Source organism: Spermophilus citellus (genome assembly GCF_964194105.1).
Source record: "Spermophilus citellus genome assembly, chromosome: 2".
NCBI lineage: Eukaryota > Metazoa > Chordata > Mammalia > Rodentia > Sciuridae > Spermophilus > Spermophilus citellus.
In genome coordinates, this window is record NC_138183.1 from 219,550,299 (window position 1) to 219,572,953 (window position 22,655).

A 22,655-nucleotide genomic window follows, 5' to 3' on the forward strand; every position below is an offset into this window, starting at 1 on the left:
TTGCTTTGTCTAAGTAGAGGATCCTATTTTTTTAACCCAATTTACTATTCCCAAGCATTCTAATAGCCTTTGATACCTGAAACAAAGTCAATCTGCTGAAATTCCAAAGAGTAGACCTTGAGTTGAATATCTTTGTATTCTTTTGTTTTTATAGCCAATAGTTTCCCCCACAGACACAAATTTCCCCTTGAAATTATGTTTAGATCTTATAGGAGAAGAACAGTTATTTTTATTGCTGATGATTAAATTTGATTTTTCCACAAAAACTCATGAAGATAAAATACTTCTAATTATACAGAGAAAATGAAATAGCATACCCCAAATTTCCAAACTGCTATTAGGATCACCTGAAGGATTTTAAAAATACTTCAAAAACACATAGACCTCAGCAATTAAAACAAATCTTTGGATTTAAAACCCAGATATCATCATTTTCTAGGATTTCCCCAGTTATAACAATGTTCATACAAATTTTAAAAACATTGGCTTTTACAATTATTTTTTATATCTACAACAGTTGTATTAAAGTGTAGTCAACGAAGTAAAATGTATATATTTGAAGTATGGAAGTTGATGATGTATATGTACCTGTGAAATGCAGGTCAAAAAAAAAATACACCACAATCAGGATAATGAATATATCACCTCCAAAGTTTCCTCACAGTATCCTCACTGTAATCTGTGTCCCACATTCCTCCCTGAACCTATGCCAGTGCTTCTGCAACCAACACCTTTGTGTCATTATAAATACTTTTATATTTCCTAGACTCTTAGAATCATATGGTATGTAACTTTTCTGACTTCTTTGGCAGAACATACTTATTTTGAAATTCATCCATGTTGTAGTATTCATCAATAGGTTATTCCTTTTTATTGCTGAATATTATTCCATTGTATCTATATCAGAGTTTGTTTGTTCATTTACCTACTAATGAACTTTTGGGTTGTTTCAAGTTGTTGCCTTTTTTAAGTAAAGCTGCTATAAAGATTTATCTTCAAGTATTCCTGCAGACAAATGTTATTATTTCTTTTGGGTAGATATCTAGGAGTGGGATAGTTGAATCACATGATAGTATATATTCAACCTTTGCATTAGTCTGTTTTCTATAGCTATGATAAAATATCTGAGATAGGCTGTAGAACACACTGGAGTGATGTGAACAGTAAAGACATGAGACATTCACATATGGCAGAGTGATAAAGTGAGGCATCTATCCAAGGAGATACTAAATCTAGGTGCTATTGTACAGTAAATACTCCTTCTTCTCTGAATAGAAAGGAGTGTGCACAAGGATAGGCAAGACTTGGAAAGAATTCACTTATAAACTTCAAATGAAGATGAAAGTTAACTTGCAGAGGAGAATATCGCCTTATTGCAACTATACAGGAAATAAAACCCACCTGAATGAAATACTGAATACATCTTGTATTTGTTTTTCTGAGGAAGATAAAATATAGCTATTTGGTTTAAACTTTAAAACCAGACAGGCAAAAAAAAAAATCTCAACATACACTTCTCAAAATAAGAAGATCAAATGGCCAACAAATATGTGAAAAGGTATTTAGCATCTCTATCCATCAGGGAAATGTAAATGAAAACTACATTGATATTTCATCTCACCACAGTTAGAATGGCAATCATCAAGAATACAATAATAATAAATGATGGTGAGGATATGGGGAAAAGGGTGCACTTATACAATGTTGGTGGGACTGCAAATGTTAGCACAACCATTCTGGAAAGCAGTAGGAATATTCCTCAAAAGACTAAGAATTGAATCATCACATTACCCAGCTTTATCATTCCTTGGTATTTACCACAAAGAACTAAAATCAGCATACTATAATGGTAAAGTCACATCAATGTTTATGGCAGTGAAATTCATGATAGCCAAGTTATGAAACCAGGCCAAATGCCCATCAACTGATAAATGGATGAAAAAAATGTATTTCACATACACACACATTCATACATACTAGAACAAGAATAAGAAGTGCCCATACACACACAGACACACATACACACACACACACATTTACACACACACACACATACAAAAAATGGAGTTTTATTTAGCCATAAAAAAGAAAGAAATCATGGTATTAGATGGAAGAACAACAAGCTAAGTGAAATAAGTCAGACTCATAAAACTAAGGCTTGAATGTTTTCTCTCATATGTAGAAAATTAAAAAAAAAAGACTTGTAGGGAGGGAATACCATCAATATAGACGAGACATAAGTTGGGAGGAAGGGGATTGAAAGGGAGGGAAGAGGGACAGGAAAAGGGAGGAACCGCAGGATGAAACTGACCGAATTATGCTATGTACGTGTATGAATATACCAAGTGAATTTCACTGTTATATGTATGTACAGACCACTAATTTAAAGAAACTATAAATAGAGGGAAGACCAGTAGAGGAAAGTAACAGAGAGAGGGAGGAAGGAGGAAAAGGGGCAGTAGTACTAGGGGATGAAGTGGAGCAAATTATACTCCATGTATGTATGATTATGTCAAAATGCACACTGCTATTATGTATAATAGTTATACATAATTATTACATAATTTTATCAGTACATTATAGGTATAACGTACTGATAAAAACTTAAAAATGGAAATTATTCTTTCATTGGATGAAAATAAACATTTTTATATCATTGTATATACTTGGATATATAAACTGCTATACTAGAATTTACTTAATGGGCAAAGTCAAAGATAAGGGAGCAGAGTTTTACTAAAGAAACAAGCCAGCCAATCTAGGTTTATGTAGCCACATGATGGCCTAACCACATGATTTAGGAACTTGTAAATTCAGTTTCTTATGGAACACATCACTACTCGTATCACCTAATAGGGAATCACATTGCCACATTTTTATGAAAAGCACATGTGTGCACATTCCCTTAGGATTCAAGGAATAATTTTGCATGAAAAAAAAATTGGTCCTACCATATAACAGAATTCACAATTAAGTACATTAACATTTTTGATGGCTTTTTATTTTTAATACTTAAAGTATGTGAACTAAAATTTTTGCCATTTAAGTAACTTTAATATGCATACATTCATAGAAGTATGGGTAATGCACTATCAAATGACATGGTGCTAGGATTTCTCATTATAGTGAAATAATTAAATAGAACATTTTAAATATTTGCTTGTATAATTCTAAAAATGACTCAGCCTTTGGAGTTAGTATTATACCTAATAGTTATTTTCTAGTTTTATTTTTACTTGTTTAACAAAGGCTTATTCAATATCTAGTTTGAGACTTAGATTGTTCACTGATGTTAACACTACAAGAGAAACAGATGAAAGGGTGTTTCTTTAAGAGACTTCGTGGAAGAGTCTGTGTAAGATCATATACCAGAACCACCTGAACATTTATTATAAATGAGATTTCTGGGCCCTACACCCTGAAATTTAGAGTCAGTTATTCAAGGCTGAGGCCCAGAAACCTACTTTTGAACAAGCCTGTTGATGGTTCTGATTGTGAGGACCACAGTTTTCAATGCGATTAGAGGGATTGACTGTTCAAGCTTCCATGTCTGATGGAACTAGTGTCCAGCTCCCATCAACATAGATGAAGCAGATTTTGTATAGCCTGAGAGTTGAGGACTGAGGAAGTGAGCAAGCTGAATTCCAGACTTGATCTCTACCCTCCAGGCCCTGGGCATCTCCTTGATCTCCAAGGTTGACACTGCCCAGGAGATTCTTATTCTTGCTCTCGTGGGCTTCAGTGTTGCCCCTTCTCCCTTCACTCTCCTGCCAGTTACCTGCCTTTGAGTTATCTCTGGTGTATTTGACTCTTCTCTTTTCCCCTCCGCCATTTTCATTCAGCAGCTCTTTTATCAGCATCCGAAATGAAGCACTTGGCAACTCAAGCTATGATCAGAGCTTTCTAATTGCTCTTCTTGTCTCTGTGGTCTCCTAAATCATAATGTATTCCATAAGTAATAGGTTGATAAACCTAACAATGATTTTAAACTGTCATGCTTCTCCTGAGAGCAGTTTTAAGTTTTCCCCCATTCCCATTCTAGCTTCATTTCCCATTATATGTATGTAACCCTACATCATATGAATATTGTTTGTATACCCACTGTATTAGATGCACATGTTTCTAAAGGTTAATGTTTAAATTTATTAAATAATGCTTGAAATATTTATTAGTGAACCTAGCAAGAAAAAAAATTGTTCTAAAAAAAAACCACTTCATAAGCTATAACAAATTATGTCCATACAACACAATTGTTATTAACTGTGGCTTTCTATTCTGAAGCAGGAAAGAGCTGCTATTTTTGGTGACCTTTAAGTGCCTATATGTAAAGCCTCTGTTCTAACTTTATAAGAGGCTGTTTCCTGTACTCAGTCTGTTTATAAGAGAAAATAGACAGCTGTTCAGCTGCTCAGAAGCCTCAGGTGTCTCTGTGGGATGCTTCTGGAAACAAAAAAAGAGCTGGATTCTCCTGCTGGGTGTAATTTTATAAGCTCTGTAGGAGAATCTTTTATGATCCTTTTCTCTACTGTACATAATGTATGCTAAATTTTTTTAAAAAAACCAACCCTTAGAATATTTTTAGAAATTCCAAGTCTTAACTCTCAGAATTTTAGAGACATGCAGAGTATTTTGCACCTATCTGCAAACCTTTAAAAGGAACACATCTTTTTATGATGCATTTTTAATAATGTTACATTATAGAAAAATACATCTTGCATTTACCTGTTTTGCATATTGTTTTGCAGTGTGTTCCAGAGGTTATAATTAAAATATACGTTAGTTTTTTTAATGTCTCATTGAGCACCTTCTGGACTTTAAACTGAGCAAAGAGGATTTCATTCTAATCAGGTTTGCCTTAAAATAATTTAAACCCCAAATTGGCCTCATGCTGTCTTGAAGACAAAACTCATGTTTTCTCTATACAATGGCCACCCCTTTACCTACAGTTTCACTTTACGGAAGTTCATTTACTCTGGACTGCTGTGCTCTGAAAATACTAAACAGAAAATGTCAGAAATGAACAATTTATAAGTTTTAAATTGCATGCCATTTTGAGTATGATGAAACCTTTTGCAGTCCCACTCTGTCCCTCATAGGATATGAATCATCCCTCTATTCATCTATCCATGTGGTATATGCTACTCACCAATTAATTATTTTTTATTTATTTATTTATTTTTTTTATTTTATTGTTGGTTGTTCAAAACATTACATAGTTCTTAATATACCATATGTCACAGATTGATTCAAGTGGGTTATGAACTCCCATTTTTACCCCGTATACAGATTGCTGTGTCACATCAGTTACATTTCCATTGATTTACAAATTGCCTTTCTAGTGACTGATGTATTCTGCTGTCTATCCTATCTCAGTTACCAGATCAACAGTCATGGTATCATGTACTTATGTTCAAGTAACTAACATCGCAGCCTAAAATTATCCACCTCACTTCATCTGAACATGTAGACATTGTATCATATCACCACAATAAGCAGAATAATTAAATAACATATATTGAGAGAGAAGCCACATTCACATAGCTTTTCTATATCATGATATTCTTTTCTATATCATGATATTCTATATTTCTGTTACTAATCTCATAAAGTGCCTAATTTATATATTAAGCTTTATCATAGTTATGTATGTTTAGGAAAAACAGTACACACAGTGTTTGGTACTATCATTAGTTTCAGGCATCGACTGAGGGACTTGGAATAATCCGCACAGATAAGGCAGAACTGTTGTAGCTACTACAAGAGTTATGTGTATGAAAAGCATTTATGTCTTTGGCTATATTAATTTAACCTCACACACCAGTTTTTAAATATAGTGATCATATTATACAAGCAAAAACAAGGTAAATTGAATATTTTAAATTTGAATTTTATTAAATCAAACAGTTCTTACAACCTCAAGGATTATGTTGTATTCAATGACATCACATAACTGTACCTTGTTCTTTACCCAACTTCAGGTGATATCTAATTGAAAAACATTCAACTCTATCATAACTGTTCGATGATTCATGGAAACTTCTTAAAACAGCCTCAGAGTAGATTTATGACATCTTAAAAGCTTCTGCTAGCAGGTCATGTTCTGAAAGCATGAGAGTGATACTACCATGATGCCTTTCTATTGGAAGTGTTAGCTCACTGGCAGAATTCTGCAATTGGCAGCTTCCCCATTTGTGGAAGTTGTGCTAATAGGAAGTGCATCTAGGTTACCTGAAAAACTAAGTTCTTACATCCCACATGGTAGTTTGACTATCTGTGTCCCACAGATGCTCCCTCATGGTGCTAGAAATGCTTCTAATCAGAAGAGCAGGTCATGTTCTAAGAAACAAAAGAAGAAAAGAGGAAAACGTTGCTCTCTCACTTCTTCCTATGAGAAAATTACATAAAACTCTTGCAGAACCCATGAAAGGCTCTTTTATAATACATTCACAAACTGTGAAAAATACTGTGATTTTATTTGGGAAAAAAATCATATTGCCTGCATTCAAATAGTAGTCACCAGATTATTACGATCAGTAGTATGATTAATATTTTTGGGTTTTTTTTCCATTAAGGTGACATATTTGTTTGATAATGGAGGGACAGTCTTCTTTGCTATATTTATGGCAATATGGGGTAAGTATATGTTTTCATTACCTATGTTCCAGTTTTATTTTCTAAGACTATTGCTTTATTTCTACACACATGCACACACACACACACACACACACACACACGGACACCATGTATCAATTCAACAATAGTGTAGGCTGGTACATGCTTTGTTTGTTCTCTTCATACATTCACTTTTTCTTTGGGAATTTAACTCTTGATCTAACCCTCTATTCCCTAAAGACTGTTTTTTTCTACATCAAAGGATATACTTTTTCTTGCCAAAAGCAGATGATAATTTACAATAAACTGAAACAAACTAGAAAACAAATTAACTTCCTGGTAATATTACTTGTGAAAGTGATGTTCTGGAAGCTTATGTTTGCTTAATATTCCCATTCATCTTTTTTTTTTCTTTACCTTATGCTTCATACATTTAGAGATGCAGACTCTACTCCATACGTGATTAAACAATAAGGTATAATATATAATAAACCCTTCACCTGCCTAACAACTCAAAAAACTGTACAAATCATATGCACATATATTCTTTGGCTATCTTTTTTTCACCATATTCCTCATTGAGTTTTTAAGTCACCCCATTAATTGAAATCTAAAGAATGTCCCAAACATTGACAAATTTAGAAGAGCTGTCACGTTCCTGGTCCAGATCCTTTTTCCTACCAGGGGCCTTCTCAATGCTCATTGTCAAGGTAGCAGTTCCAGAAACTGACTTTGCTCATGCTCATGCAGAGGAGTAGAATGTAGTAGACCACATCTTTCAGTGTTACTGCCTTTATACACCGCAGTGGGGGGGGGTGAGGGGACACTGCAAACTATATCCTTTTTCTCACTCTAAGATGAAATTGAATACATATATTTATTCTCGATATTTTTTGAAAAAAATACTAATCCTGATTTAGAGCTCTACAGTTGCCTGTGGAACAATAAAGAGTCAACTCCATTGGTGTTTGTTAAAAAAAAAAAAGTGAAAATATAATTTTGGTTTCCAATTTTTGTTGAAGGGTTTTTATTATTAAATTATCAAGGAGTACTATCAAGGAGTGATATTGTTTAGTTTGATTCCACAGATACTTCCTACTAAGGAAAAAATGGACAAAATATAAATGATAGTTATGTAATAGATGGTGTCAGTCCAACAAAATGTTGTAGGAAAGAAAACCTTTTTGATGTTTTATTCCCTCTGTGTTTCTGCTACTAGTCCCATGCTTTTAAAGTTCTTCCTGCACAGTTCATGGGACAGTGATCTTGCATAACCTCTTAGAAGATGAGTCTCTTAGAAGGCCACGCTGTAGATGAGCACTTGCTCTCTGACAACTTTATGTCTTAGTTTCATACTGAGGTACGGAGTGGAGGAATGTCATCCATGGGAATTCCATCACGTGCATTTTCTCGACTTTCTGGCACAGATGAATCATTCACAGTTGGATTATAGTAACTAGAATTTCCAAAACTCACATCATAAGGTTCTGTTGCATTGTCTAATCGCAGAACTAAAAATAAATAAATAAATAAATAAATAAATAAATAAATAAATAAATAAATAAACAAATAAAAAAAATAAAACTGTTTTATGCCAACAGTCTAAAAAAAATCATGCTCAGGCATTTGACTACATTATCAGATTGTAGGAATTGTTCTGGTTGAGTGAATAGGTACCTCTTTGATGTGGGCTTTCAGATACTACTTTTGAATATTAAATAGATATTTTTCATGCTACATTCATTTTTTATGACTAAGAAAACAGTTTTACTTTCAAAATTGTTCTGCTGGTACACCCAAAATAAAGGAACTAAGGAAGAGATCACTAAAATGTGCACCAATACCTTGTATGATTAAATATAAGCATGCACATTATTGAATGTTCCAAGCCTTGTCAACGAGTCCAGATTTTTTAACTTCTGATATAAAAATTATTTTTTAAAGTGAGGGCATTAAAAGTTAATTGCCATAATTTCACCAACTATCTCAACATTTGATGCTCAAGCCATTTAAAGTGAAGAATCAAGAAAACTATTTGTGAAAGCTTGTATTTCTTTCTGATATATTCAAGTCATCATGCATTTAGGATTTTCTGACAGATGATCCAATCCAGGAGTTTTTTTTTTTTTTTTAAACAAGTCAATTATTTTCTATTGATCTAGAATTCATTGTCAAAGAATAACTAGGCATGTACTAAAGGTCTTAAATTCAGCTTGAATTAAAGCAACATAATTACAAATTAGATTAGTAATTTAATTATTCTAAGGTATTGTCATAATCTTACCCACCCATTCTTTAAGTCATTCATTTAAAAACTAGCCTCTCAACAACCTTAGGTCTTTAAGAGAGGTATCTTAAAGCTATCTCAAAGAGGTTAATCTGGTGGTCTGACTATGTTATTTCTTTACACATTAGTCACACCTGTTTGATGTCATTAATGTGATATCTTGAATTCTTTCATGACATAGATAAGGCATCGTTCTTCAGTAGATAAAAATAAGATGCTTAGAAATCCTAAGCTTTAACTTTGAAATTTTCCCTTTTTTATGTTGTTTTCTGTGGATTACTAGAAACCCATAAACAGAATTGGATATGTTAACAATTAACGTATTTGGGTCTGAATATGAGTGATATATTAGATACGAATTGAACTCATGAAAATTCAGTGAGACTTTAGGCATGGGTCTCATCAGGGGCAATTAAATATTGGTGGAAAAATTTCTTGCGCAAACAAGACAAGTTTTTTTTTTCTTAAAGTATATTAAGAGAGATGAGTCAAACTTATAAAGTGATTTCATGTCTGTTCTTTTTAGTATTTTATTAATATTTTGCTCAGTGTTTTATTTTTAGTACATATATTTTCACTTATAGATATTATGATAGCCTTTTCTATTTTATGATTGAAAAATTTCCTGAATTAAGTTATATTGTGACTTTATGTATGTGAAATTTGCAACTTTGAGCTACTCTCTTTTAGAAATTCATTAGGATTAATGGAGGGCTGTTGTATGTGAGTAAGTTTTGGAAGAACTAAAAGTTTAAACAATCTTTCTTCAAATCATTGCTACTAAGAGAACTTACAATAGCAAAGAATGGGCTTTGAAATCACTTATAAATAAAACTGGCCTTTTTCCTTTATATAATATCATTATTTTTCTACTTTACATATATTTGGATTCTGGAATTACTATTCAAAACCCACTTTTACTCAATGAGCAACAGTTCAATATAGTTTTTAAATTTCCCTTACTTTGGTTTTCTTCCTGAATTTTTTTCTTTTATTAGTTCATTATAGTTACACATAATAGTTTGGTTCATTTTGACATAATTTTACATGCACGGGGTTTAATTTACTCCACTTCAGTCCCCTGTGCCTCCTCTTTCTCTCCCCTCTTCCGTCCTGCTATTCTCTTTCCTCTATTTTACTGGTCTTCCTTTCACTCACTTATTTACTTATTTATTTATTTTTTATTGATGCTTGATAGATATGCATAAAGAAGGAATTCACTATGAGAGAGGAGAAGGAAAGTGCCAAATTACCAAATGAATTTGGTTTTGTTCTTTGAGAAACAGAAGGTGGATCAGAATAAATCTTTCCTCTATTTTGGTCATATTAACTTCCACATCCCTTCTAAGCAATGTGTTCTTACTTAATTAAAACCACTGTGTCTCAGGTGAGATTCTGAAAGTTTTTTTTTTTTTTACCTGGTTCATTTCTGTCATCATAAAGTCGCCGATGGGAAAATGAATCCATTTTCCTTTTTCCACACAACAAGTAGCCAACAAGACTAAGCAATGAAGCACCAAGAATCGCCCCTAAAATGGCCCCAAATACTACTCCTGTATTTTTATTCTCTAGAGAAAACAGAAAATATTTACAGGTAAGAAGAAGAAAATAATTATTCAAAACAGCAGAAATGGATATGTGGTTTTTCTATACACCAAAGAATTATTCATATTTTTTTAATTATATAATGGTGACAGTGTGTGTGTGTGTGTGTGTGTGTGTGTGTGTGTGTGTGGTGTGTGTGAGAGACAGATTGGCAAATATACTTATTGATAAAACTACACTACTAATTTTCAACTATAACTAAACACTCCTAAATTATAGATTTATAACTGTTTTGTTACTTATTACATCAACAGGACAGAAATGTCACATATGTTCATCATTAAAATCTCATCACATTGTTGAATACTACATTAGGCTTTCCATAACCCCCAAATTTCTGATGGACTTTAATGCTGAAATGAACTTTGCATTTTTTTCTATAAATAATTCAAGAGGTATGGTGCATACCTGTAATTTCAGCTATTCAAGAGGCTCAGGCAGGAGGATCATAAGTTGGAGGCCTTCCTGGGCCACTTAGAGAGACCCTGTCTCAAAATAGAATTTTTAGAAAACCTGGGATGGTTCCTGTTTGATCAAGCACTTGCTTAGCATGGGTGAGACTCTATATTCAAATGCCCAATACAAATAATAATAATAATAATAATAATAATAATAATAATAATAAAGAAATTCACAAAATCCCAGGTAAAAAGTATATTTCTGAATATAACAAAGTCCCCAAGGCAACATGCTTTCAACCTTGTGTGTCAAGAGGGGAGTACAAAGGAACTCAAAATATCATTCTGTGTGTGTATTACTGAGTGCCTTATTTGAAGAAGTCTTCAGTGGACTGCTTAGTGCTCCTGGAGCTCACACTTAGTCTGTGTTTCATTTTTACTTCTTGAGAAGTTCAGGTAGGTAGACAAGAGGGTCTCTGATTCTAGATAAAACCCCTCTTTCAAAGAAAAAAATTAACATTCATGTTAGAGTACAGTAAAACTAAGTTACTAACATGAGATGTAGGCAAACAGCATTTTCTTTAAATAAAAGAACAATGATAGGAGTAAGTACTCAGTATTCTGAGTAGGTCTATTTGGCTTGGATATACAAAAAAATATTTTAAAAAGTCACTCTATTAAAATACAGGAGTGTGTATAAATGAAAAGATAGGTTAAAATTACAATTAAAATGAAAGTACCTATACATATCCTACATATTTGATTGTGATAAAGCCTAGACTCTAGAAGTTAAAACATGCCCTGTCCTCTGGCAATAATGTTCAAATATCAATTTGTATATATGATTTAGTTTTCCATAATTAATATAGACTCTAAGTAAGTGCAATAGAAGGCAATGAGTTCATGGAACACACAGTACATATTTTAAAAAATAAAACAATTTCAAGCATGCAAAAATGAGGTGAGACCTGAATAAAATAAAGCATAGTGATTCAATTATAAATCTTAGATATCTTTCCCATTTTGTTTTAAAGCTTGACATTATTTCTAATTGAAACATATAAACCTCCATATAATAAATTTTCTTGTGACATCGTTAATTTCATTTATATGATGCTCATTAGGTACCAAAGTAAAAGTGGAAGAGGATTTTTTTTCTGTTAAGCCTGTCTAAATAATATTTTAAACCAATCATCTTTTTACCTTCCCATATGATAATAATGAGCATATATTTAATTAATCCTTAAAACCATTTCATTGTTTCCAGTGTATATAATGGTTGCCCCCATAGGTAAGAACCACTTTTACTAGTTAATTCTCCTCTATTTTTCTAGCATAGCACATTCCTTCAACCTAATGCACATGACATTTTTGAAGATTCATTTTCACATTAAAGGAAAGTTAAATTATTTGTATTTACCTTTTTGAGGATCTGACGTATTTGAAAAAAGTTTTGAATTATTGGTGAATTTTAAGGTGGGCTGTGGAGTTATGTTTTCTTGGTAGGGTGTGAAAGCAGCAAAGCTTTCACTGGTTGTGGTAAGCCATCCAGTTGGTCCCATTACCACGGGGGTCACAGCTCTGGTAGTTGATGCTGGAGGGAGGATGCTAACTGTAGAGGAACTGTTGTCAGGGGTGTTCATGGTGTCATTGCCCAAAGACCAACTCGTGTTTTCTGATGATACAGCATGTGTAAAACTGGGACGAGCTGAGACTGGCAAAAGATTTTCATTAGTTATAGATGAATTCAATTTAGAAACAGAGCCACGTATCAAGGGTGGCATTGTTGAAAATGTGGATATGGGTCTTGGATCTTGAGAAAAGTTGTCTGTTGAAACATTACCACTGGAATCTATCTTTCCATAGGTTTTGGTTGTATCCAAAAGAGTGGAATTACTTGCCTTGGAATTGGAGGCATTTCTATTTACATTATCTGAATTTGCATTTACTTCACTTAGCAAAGACATAGACTTATTTTCCATCATTTTCAGTCTTTCTGGAATGCGTTGTGATATGTTTTTTCCTGTATTTTGTTCCTCACAGCTCCCAAGTGGCAGTAAAATAAAAAAAATTGAAATCAACATAATTTTGGCTAAGGTCAACATTGTAGCTTTCATTGATATCTGTTTTATTATGAGGAATCTGAAAGAAAACAATAATCATTTGAATTATTAAATGAAGTATAACAAGTTATTTAGTAAATCTACATTTTTACAGTGTAAAAAAAATCTAGAAACATAATGTTGAAGAGACTGTGTGGTATTGCCAAAAATTGTGTTTTGAGGTGAATTATTTATTTAAACTAGTGTCGCTGAGCTCTATTATATATGTAATGTTCTTCCTTCCTTCTAAGAAAAGAACAAGAAAAACTTTGTCAAGCCAGACATCCCTGTTTTATAGATCATTTAGCTTCGGATAAATTGAAGTATAAATAAAAATTTAAAAAATATAAACACATATACCTGGATATACACATGTGATTATACATCTATATGTATATAAAACTATGTACAGACTGCTAAGTAAGATTGATAGAATATTATAAATAGAGACGTTTAGAGATGACTGAATACTTAACCTATTTAGGAAAACATGTTCTTTATAAAGATGTACTTTTGAATGTTTTCATAAGAATGACATTACCAGTTACCACACTCAATGTGTCATATATTAGTTCTATAAAGTAAGTCAGAAAGTCCCCTGGATACATTTCATTAGTATCTAGTTTGAGTTATTTAAATTTGAAATTAATACTATTTTAATAATATTTTCAACTTCACGATGTCCTTCTTCCTATTTAATTACAAGTTGAGGAAAATTAAAAAGCTTTTTAAGTTTCAGAATATACTTTATTCTTTTACCCTTATTTTATAAATGAAGACTATGTTTGGGGCATATGAGAAAATTTCACCTCATCAGATGATGGTGGAGTTGCAATGAAGCTGGGGACCTGATGTCCAGTCCCAGCTCCCACTTCTTCCTAGGTGCAGAAGGGCCACACTGACTGCACAGAGGATGATAAAAGAAAGTGATTTAGAGTCAGGTTTCTATTAAAAATTTGGCTTCTTTTATCAATAACCAGTGAAAAATTATCATCCTGACATGCAACTGTTTTGACATTGTTATAATATCTAAACCAACTTCATGTATTTGTTTTGAAGACTAACAAGTTTTAAGAAAAAAGCACTCTGAGCAATATCTGGCCTAGTTTTCAAATATAATATCTCTGCAGTGTCCTAATGTTTACAAAGTTTACCAAATGTGTCATCTCATTTGCTCTTCATTGTGATCTCTTGAGAAAAGATGAATAGCTTGTCTTATGTCTGTTTTGTAGATGATGAACGTGAGGCTCAGAGAGGCTAGTAATGAATGAAAACTAGTAAATGAAAGTATATATAAAAATTTTAAAATGTAAACACACTGAAGAGACAATTCTGAAAATCAATTTCACAGACTTTACCTGATTAGGTGCTGAAATTTAAAAGAATTTTAGTTGAACATTTATTAGTTTAAAAGTACTAGGCTGTTCGTCCAGCAATAAAGTCTTAGAACTGAGACTGTATTAGACCTCATTTTTTTACTAAAAGCTTCCAAGTTGATTGAGATAGGGATAAGGAAGAGGTGCAACTGCTGGATATACACATATGTGATATGTGTATAGTTCCCATATGGCCTGCCATTTCTCAAAAATTCTGTCAGAAATTTTCACCAGTATTTTCAACATTGTTGATTTTTCATAAGAGTCTAAGGGACTTCTAAACACTCCTCTGATTATCTTTTTAAAGTATCTCCCACCCTCTACTTAAAGATTTTACACAGAGGTTTTAATGATGTATAATATCTTCCATGCGCTAGGCTAATGACTTAAAAAAAGTTCACTTAAAAAGAAGGCAAGCAGACATAAAGGATATTACAGCATTATGAGTCTCCAGCCTAAGTATCCATTTGTAACAGATGGGATAGCGAATTATGGGACATTTGTATGGTGAACAATCACAAATTATCACTGGGTGCAAGACATGGGGAATATCACAAACAGAATGCATAGGTTTAGACTCCACGCATGTTGTGTGATTTCCCACACATACAGTTCAAGAACAGGCAGAGCCCCACTGCATTAAGGTCAGAGAGTGGCTACTAATGGGGAGAAGACAGGATCATCTAGCTGGGGCTTGGCAGGGGCTCCTGGTGCACTGGTGATACTCTGTCTTGATAGTGACTACACAGGTGCATGCCTTTGTGGTAATTCTGTTACATATATTTTATTCATTTTTCAATAATACCCAGTACAAGGTCCTAAATATTATTATCATAATTGGAAAATATGTTACTACTATGCATTTCTTATATCACAGGATTTACACATTTTCCATTTAATTCTCACCAAAACAACCAAACAAGAAGGAAGAGTTTATATTCCTATGTACAAATGATTAGAAGGCATCCAAAGAATGTAAATAATCTGTCCAAGGACTCACAGTTAGTGACTCAAAGAGGTTAGGATTCAAACCCTACCATGTCTGAGCAAGCTCTGGGATGTGCAGTCATCCCTCAGTATCCATGGGCTGTTGGTTCCAGGACCCCAGGAGAATATCACAACTTGTAGATGCTCTAGTCTCTTACATAAGATTGTTAAATTTTTGCTTATAACCTAAACAAATCCTCCCATATTCTTTAAATTATCTGCAGATTACAGACAACCCATAATTCCTAAAACTGTGTAAACAGTTGTTACTGTATCATTTAGAAAACTAATGACAAGGAAGAGTCCATACACACTCAACACAGCTGCATTTTTTTCTGAATATTATTAATTCTTGGTTGAATCCACAGATGCAGAACACACAGATGCAGACGGTCAGCAGTATTCATCTTTGTAGTATAGATTGCAAAGGAGTATAGAATTTGGTACTCAACTGCCTTTTCGAACTTCATTCCAGCATTACTTTTTAAAACAGTCTCTCCAAATGTAACTGTTTGGAGCAGAGTGGTTTATAATCCCATTTAAAAAATAATATTGGAACTATAGAGTCTTCTACCTTAATTACCTCTCAAATACACATACTTTACCCTACTTGAAGGAATCCCAGCTACTTGAAGGAATCCCAATAAAAGTCTCTGTGGTTTCTGATGGACACCTTCACAATGGAGTTCAGTGATTCACATTAACAAAACATGAGTGATTATTCAAAGGACCTATAGGTGACCAACTTTTCACTAAGTGAATAACTCACCAAACACATTGAAAATATGGTTCACTTCAGTTTAGGAATAATTACATGTACCTTTCCATAAACATCTTCCTGCTTTGAACCCTGCAAGATTGGTAGCAAACCCGAGAATTTTTTGCATTATCTACTGCCAGGAATCTGCTTTGTGAATTATTCTTAGTCACTCTTTCTTACAATAATTATAGTTTGATTTTCTTTCCCTAGCCTATGCAATGTGCCTCTTTACTTTTCCTCAGAGTGCCCATCACATGGGAACAGGACCTTAGCTGCTGTTCTACTTTTCTTATAGTGTTACTTGAGGAATGAGGCATTGAGCTCTCACTCTCTTCCCATAATGAAAGTCCACATATCATGAGCCAACAAAGTGAGTTTTGTTGTTCCTATTTCACCTCGCCTGTGACATTGAGCCACCAAGGGGCTCTCTTGTTCCTCCATCTTACTTTTGATTGTAACTTGAAAACCTAGGGTATCCACACCCCAAATGAGTCTAGTGTTCTATTACTACCTATAATTTATCCCTTTGGAAATGAAAGAAAGGGAAGTGAGGGATTGGGCAGTATATTTGAATGCCATTTACAGTTTATTTGGAAATCAGTGCAGCTTTGGAAAGGCATTTGTGAAGATTGACTTATTCCTGTTTGCCTGATGTTGCAGCAGAATACAGCACTGCTTCTGCTACCTGGCTTCTAAGAAAACCAGGCTACATCTCTTACTTGGTTATATTTCATTTGAGCCAGGAATCAAAGTCATCAGCTAATCAACTACAGCCCTGAAGTTTTATGTGGGCAAGGACCAAATGATTTGGGTTAAGTTTGACCCCATATTGAACTGAACAAACATGTTTTTAGCAAGGTGGTCCAAGAGCTCCACGGGGCAGTAAAGAAAATCTGCATTGTTCTCTTTGCATTTTCTTTTCAGCCTCTCCACATCACTAGAGTTCAGATATTTAAACTACAGTGTATACCTGTTTTAAGCTGAAAATTATGCTACATTATGCATAGCATACTTGAGAGTACCCAGGCTCATCTGTCAGCCAAGAACAATGTGAAGGCAGATAGAAGGTGGAATAAAAGGAAAGGGAAAGAAAATCAGGAATATCAAATAATGTCTATTTGCCTCTTCCAGCCCTGAGTAGAAGCAATTTTGAGGGTGGGACCTCCAAAGAAGTCCTGGAGGAGCAACATAGGAACAGAAATGCAATCATCACAAACTTAAACAACTTTGAAGAGTATAATTATAAAGGCAACAGAAAAAGAAAGAAAATCCAGCTATTTTGATACTTTAAATGCAGATCCTAAAACCTCTGTATATATAGAGATATTGGGTTTTTAAATTTTTTTGTGTTTTGTAACTTTTAATATAGACTTTAAAATAAGTGAGTTTGCTTTTTAAACCGTACTCTTGCACAGAGAATGAACACTATTTTCTGCCTGTTTGTATTGGCACTGAGAGATGGTTTCACATTACTACCTTTGTTTGGAGAGCTACTGTAGGTAATGAGGGAGAAAAAAAAAATTCTGGCCATCAAAGGGGGCAAACCTTCATTCTGCGTGGAATTATGCTTCTGCTTAAAGGCATAAAATCATCATTCTGCCCAGCCTCTGAGCAGTAACTGAGTCATACCCATTTTATACCAAGCTTTGAAAATAAAGAGGTGCCCTGGTTTGTATCAGGTAATCAATCATTCAGGGAAAAAGAAATGTTATTCTAAACTCCATCAAAATAAGACATTTTAAATAAAATACCAGTTATACTCAGGAGATAATACGAAACATGTTTCTGTAGTGAAATACCTAACGAGTATACCTTGTCCCCACTTTTCTCCCAGTTGCTTTTGGTCATTTCTTGCTATGAATCTTAGTTTATAAATGATGATAGACAGGTTTTGTTTTTCCTTGTTATAGGAACCTCAGTCTGGCATGTAGCTAATACTCCAGGTAGACTTGAGTTTTATTCTGAGTGGTCTTTACAAACTTGGGTGGCATTTTCTTTTCCCTACATAAAAGAGTCATAATAAAATGAGAGCATTAGATATTATGCTTCTAAATATGCCTCTTTTTCTATATTTTATTGGTGCATTATTCTTATATATAATGGTGGGAGTTGTTACATATTTGTATGTACACACAATATAAAACAACACATCTATTATAAATGGTGTTAGAAGGATGAATAAGAATTCAGAATCTAACTGTACCTAAGAACTTTAGGTCCATAATTTTTCATTTGATTAAAAAATAAAAGACAGCATGGCTTTTCTCCCAGAAAAAAAATAAATTTTAAAAGTTTATGAATATCATTCTAGTAACAAATCTGGCATGCACAAATCCCCCCCAAATAGAATGTCATACTACTTGCTGACTTAGGAGTTCTCAATCACAAACTTCAGTACTTAAAAAAATGAAGTGGATAACTATCATGCTTAGAAAGTATTGCCTCCAAAAGCAATGTTCAGAATTCATGATTCCCATCATGGGGTTTTCAGCCTTCTATCATATTTCAGTGTCTGTAGGAATAACTTCTATGGATCAGATAAGAAGTTGGTCAATTGGAAATAGGCATCCTTTTAGTATAAGGAGCCTAAAATTGCCACACACTGAAAATAACTTTAAGAAATCTAGTCTACACCTTAATTGCATGAGATATTTTCCATGGGATGTCTAACTGACTTAGCCTTTTAAATTTCCAACAAGTGCTAGACACCTGTATTTATCATGCTAAAGAATAATTATTTGTACAACTTTTTGCCAGGTTTTCAAGAACATGTTTGAAAAAGTTGTATAGAAGTTTATAATTTATTGCATGTGAAGATTGTTTTTTGAAAAATGATACATGATACTGGGCAGAGTGGCGTACACCTAGAATCCCAGCGACTCCCCAGGATGCTGAGGCAGTAGGAGCACAAGTTCAAAGCCAGCCACAGCAATTTTGCGAGGCCCTAAGCAACTTACCAAGACATTGTCTCAAAATAAAAAATAAAAAGGGCTGAGGCTATACCACAGTGATAAAGCACCACCCCTGGCTTCAATTCTGAGTACAAAAATAAATAAACAATACTTTGTAATGCTTAAACAAAGAAGCATAAAGCCCACGTGCATAATTTAAATCTAAGCATTAAATTTAGTATTTATACATTTTTATACCTTTAAATATTTTGAGACCTTAAATGAGTTCTGACTGAAGGAAATTTTATCTTGTAGTTGCTTACTCTTAAATAAGTCTTTCATTTAACTCTTCTGCTGGTTTCCTCATCTGGCAACTTCGGCAATAATTCTTCAAGCTAACTCACTTAACAGTGCAAATCCTAATTTAGAAGGCAGTTATCCAATGAACAACTACCTGTTTTTACCAGGGTCTCTGTAGCTACTTGCAGAACTGTTCTGTCACAGGTTGAGGCCACTTTGATTCTCTTTGATCAATAAGTGAGAGAGAGAGAGCCCTAAGTAAAACAGCAAACACGCACTTACCTCCAGGACTAAGATGTGTTTACAGATGGGAACTCAAATACCAAAGTTGTCCTGACTGGAAAGAATCTGCGGTGAATGAGAGAAAACAGATGGGTTAAGTGTGACTGTGCTACACTGAGGGAAAGGTTGCCAAAGAAGCGAAGTTAGGCGGGGCTGGCTGGAATGGTCTTGCTTGTGTAATAGAGCACCCAAGAACCTGACCGACCTGCTCCTCAGCCCCACACAGCAGGATATCACCTCATTCAAGCCTTTAAAAAAAAAATCCAACCGTTTAGTTTTCATAGGTTGGTCGTTTTCTCTTTGGGGCAAGCCAGTTCTCAACAGCAAAACAAGGGCATTCATTTCTTGCCTTATGTGAAGAAAAGGACAGGGATTTTTGATAACTTCCTGAGTTGTATAAGGAATTTCTGACACATGCCAGGTGCCCTCTCTGCCTGTGAGGACACTGGAATGAGTCAGTCTTTTCACCTGTTGCTCTGGGCCGGCTGGCCCCACATTGTTCTAAATCATAAGCATATTTTTCTTTCCCAAACTAGTCTACCCCTTTTGTATATGAGAAAACTAGAGAGAAAATGTAGTGGGATCCGTAGTGAGGGCATTTACCTACCTGTAGTGCACTGAAATTGGTTTGATAGAAAGTCACACTTAACACAAAGTGAAGGAGTGTGTGTTGTAGAGTGTTCCCTTAGAAATAATCACCAGAGCTAAGGTCAGGTTTCTTGCTGACTTTCAGGAATTTGAGGAGTCACTGGGGCCTATCTGAAAATGGCCATGTGATCCCAAGTAATTCTGGGAGCCTCCTCAGTGAAGTAGTTTCCATCCTGTATTCTCATTGCTTTTATTCTCAATTTAGAAGCTAGAGAGTTTCAGAAGTGCCCAGGTAATGCTTGATTAAACACTAGAGTTGAATAACAACCTGGCACGCTTCCTTCACTTCCTTTCACGGTTTATGAAAGAGAGAAGAGTGAAACTGGGGTATTCTCACATCAATATTTGGGGACTGGCGCCAAGGTCTGTATAACTCAGTGTGCCTGGGGCTCATACTTGGTTTCTGTTATACAAGGAGATAGATTTCCAACTGCTGGGAGACAAAATGAAACTTTAGCTAAAATGCAGAAACTAATAAGCATCAAACTGAATGCAAAGAATCTGCCCAGCTAATTGGTCCCAGGAAAGAACAAGGTAATTCTATAGGGTTATGGAATTTTCCAAAGCTCAAAGTGCCCTTCAGAGTTTGATTAGAAATTAAAGTAACTCCTGAAAAAAATTCACTGCAAGGATATATAAGCTATATCTGCACTGGTATGAAAAGCCAGCTAAATTTAATCAAACAACTGGTTACTAAGCAATGGTTTAATAGAATCCATCTCTGTTATTATTTTCAGATTAACCAATTGCTAGAGAAAGAATCCATGATGGGAAGGGGGTCTCTTCTGCTTGTATTTAGAGAACTGAATGGCAATTATCAGCATTGGATGTACCATGTCATATCTAGTAATACATGTAGGCATATCATTACTCTTCTCTGACTTAGCAGTGTAAGTATGGTCTATGCCAGGTAGGGATGTTGTAAGCACTTTTGCTACAACACTGATTTCCCTTCCTTATGAGTCAAATAAGTGACCCTACTTCCTGAAGACCCTAGCTGAGCACTCCCAGAATCCTTTTCATATCCATAAGCAATTGATTAGAACTGACCCTAGAGACTAACCCTATTTACCTGTCATGAGTTCATCAGGAAATAAAGTAAGAAAATGAAAACTATTCATAAATTTAATGCTTCAGTTGTTACTTAGCTTACTGGGTTGTAATTAGAAGCCTTGGTTAAGTTACCTGAGTTGGAACTAAAAAGAAAATTTTTGCCAAACAAGTCTCACTGAGATATATTTCTACGAATATACTGTGTTCTAGGTAAACTAATCCCATATCAGACCTCATTTCTCCAGAGAAATTCAATAAAATAGGACAATTACCTGACAATTTCATCATCCAAGCCAGCTGAGATGACACATTGTACAGTACTTATATAAAAAAAAAAGTTGTACTTACCTACTATGGTGCCTTTCATTTGGTACTTGGAATTGCTTTAGGGCCATTAAGACAGGAATACTTGGAGGAAGAACATCTGCTTCTTTGTCTGAACTGTCAGTACCATTCACAAGAGGAATTTCTAGAAAATGAAGTCATGTTACTCTCACTGTTATATCTGAAAACAGAACCAGGATGTAGCTTGGGACAACAGTACAAATGAAATTATGTTGTTCTTGATACAATATAGTATCTTTTTGTCAAAATCCTATAGCATCAAATGCCCTATGTTAACGTCACACACAGGGAATTCATTTTCATTGATCAGATTCATTGACTGTAGGTTATGAGTTTGAAACAAGTTATAAATTAAATTCACATATTGTCTCCCCACAGGGGCATGGGTACTTTAAGCATCAAAGAAATATTTCCTTAATAATAAAATAAATTACATTGTGGTTATATTATTTGAAGGTATTTCAATAATATTCTTTATAAATAAAATTACCAGAAATTCATTTTAGAGTTCAATACATTTCATTTCCTTCAATACTCTGTTAGAAGAAAAATATAGGAGTAATTTCACAAATGCGAATAGCTGTTTAGTATATAAACTTATCTATCCTGTTAAGTTGTGTGATGTTTTAATATGATATTCATGTAACTATGACTTTGTAGAAAGGTTAATCGCTTCATTTTTATGCTAAGGATATTTTAGGGCAGTGCCCTTTTTTGAGTACAGGCTTTGATATGGCATATGTATGTATGTATGCAAGTATGCATGCCTGCCATGCATACATACATTAACAGTGGGCTAAAAAGTTAAAACTGGGTAAATCACTAAAAATAACTATAGGATAGTTCTATGTGATTCTGGCATTTAATTCAGGCAGTAGCTCCAGGAATTAAATGATATCACCATGACAAAACCTGGTGCATTCCTGTCTACTCACTCATGTGAATATGTTTTCTCCATTAATGTCTTTATGAGAAAAAAGAGCCGATACTGAAACAAAACCTATCTCAT

At 34.2% G+C, this 22,655-nt stretch overlaps 2 protein-coding genes across 2 annotated transcripts in view; one reads left to right on the top strand and one right to left on the bottom strand.

Moving 5' to 3' along the window:
• Positions 1–22,655, top strand: part of ANO3 (anoctamin 3) — a 197,734-nt gene that overhangs the window by 114,753 nt on the left and 60,326 nt on the right. The window contains exon 13 of the mRNA XM_081279744.1: positions 6,573–6,633. Within this exon, the coding sequence (XP_081135870.1) occupies positions 6,573–6,633 (61 nt within the window). The remainder of the gene's footprint in view (positions 1–6,572; positions 6,634–22,655) is intronic.
• Positions 7,963–13,019, bottom strand: MUC15 (mucin 15, cell surface associated; the record flags this gene model as incomplete). The annotated part of the gene is made up of 3 exons (XM_081262927.1): positions 7,963–8,123; positions 10,318–10,467; positions 12,323–13,019. The coding sequence occupies 3 exons, from the start codon at positions 13,017–13,019 to the stop codon at positions 7,963–7,965; spliced, it is 1,008 nt and encodes a 335-aa protein (XP_081119053.1).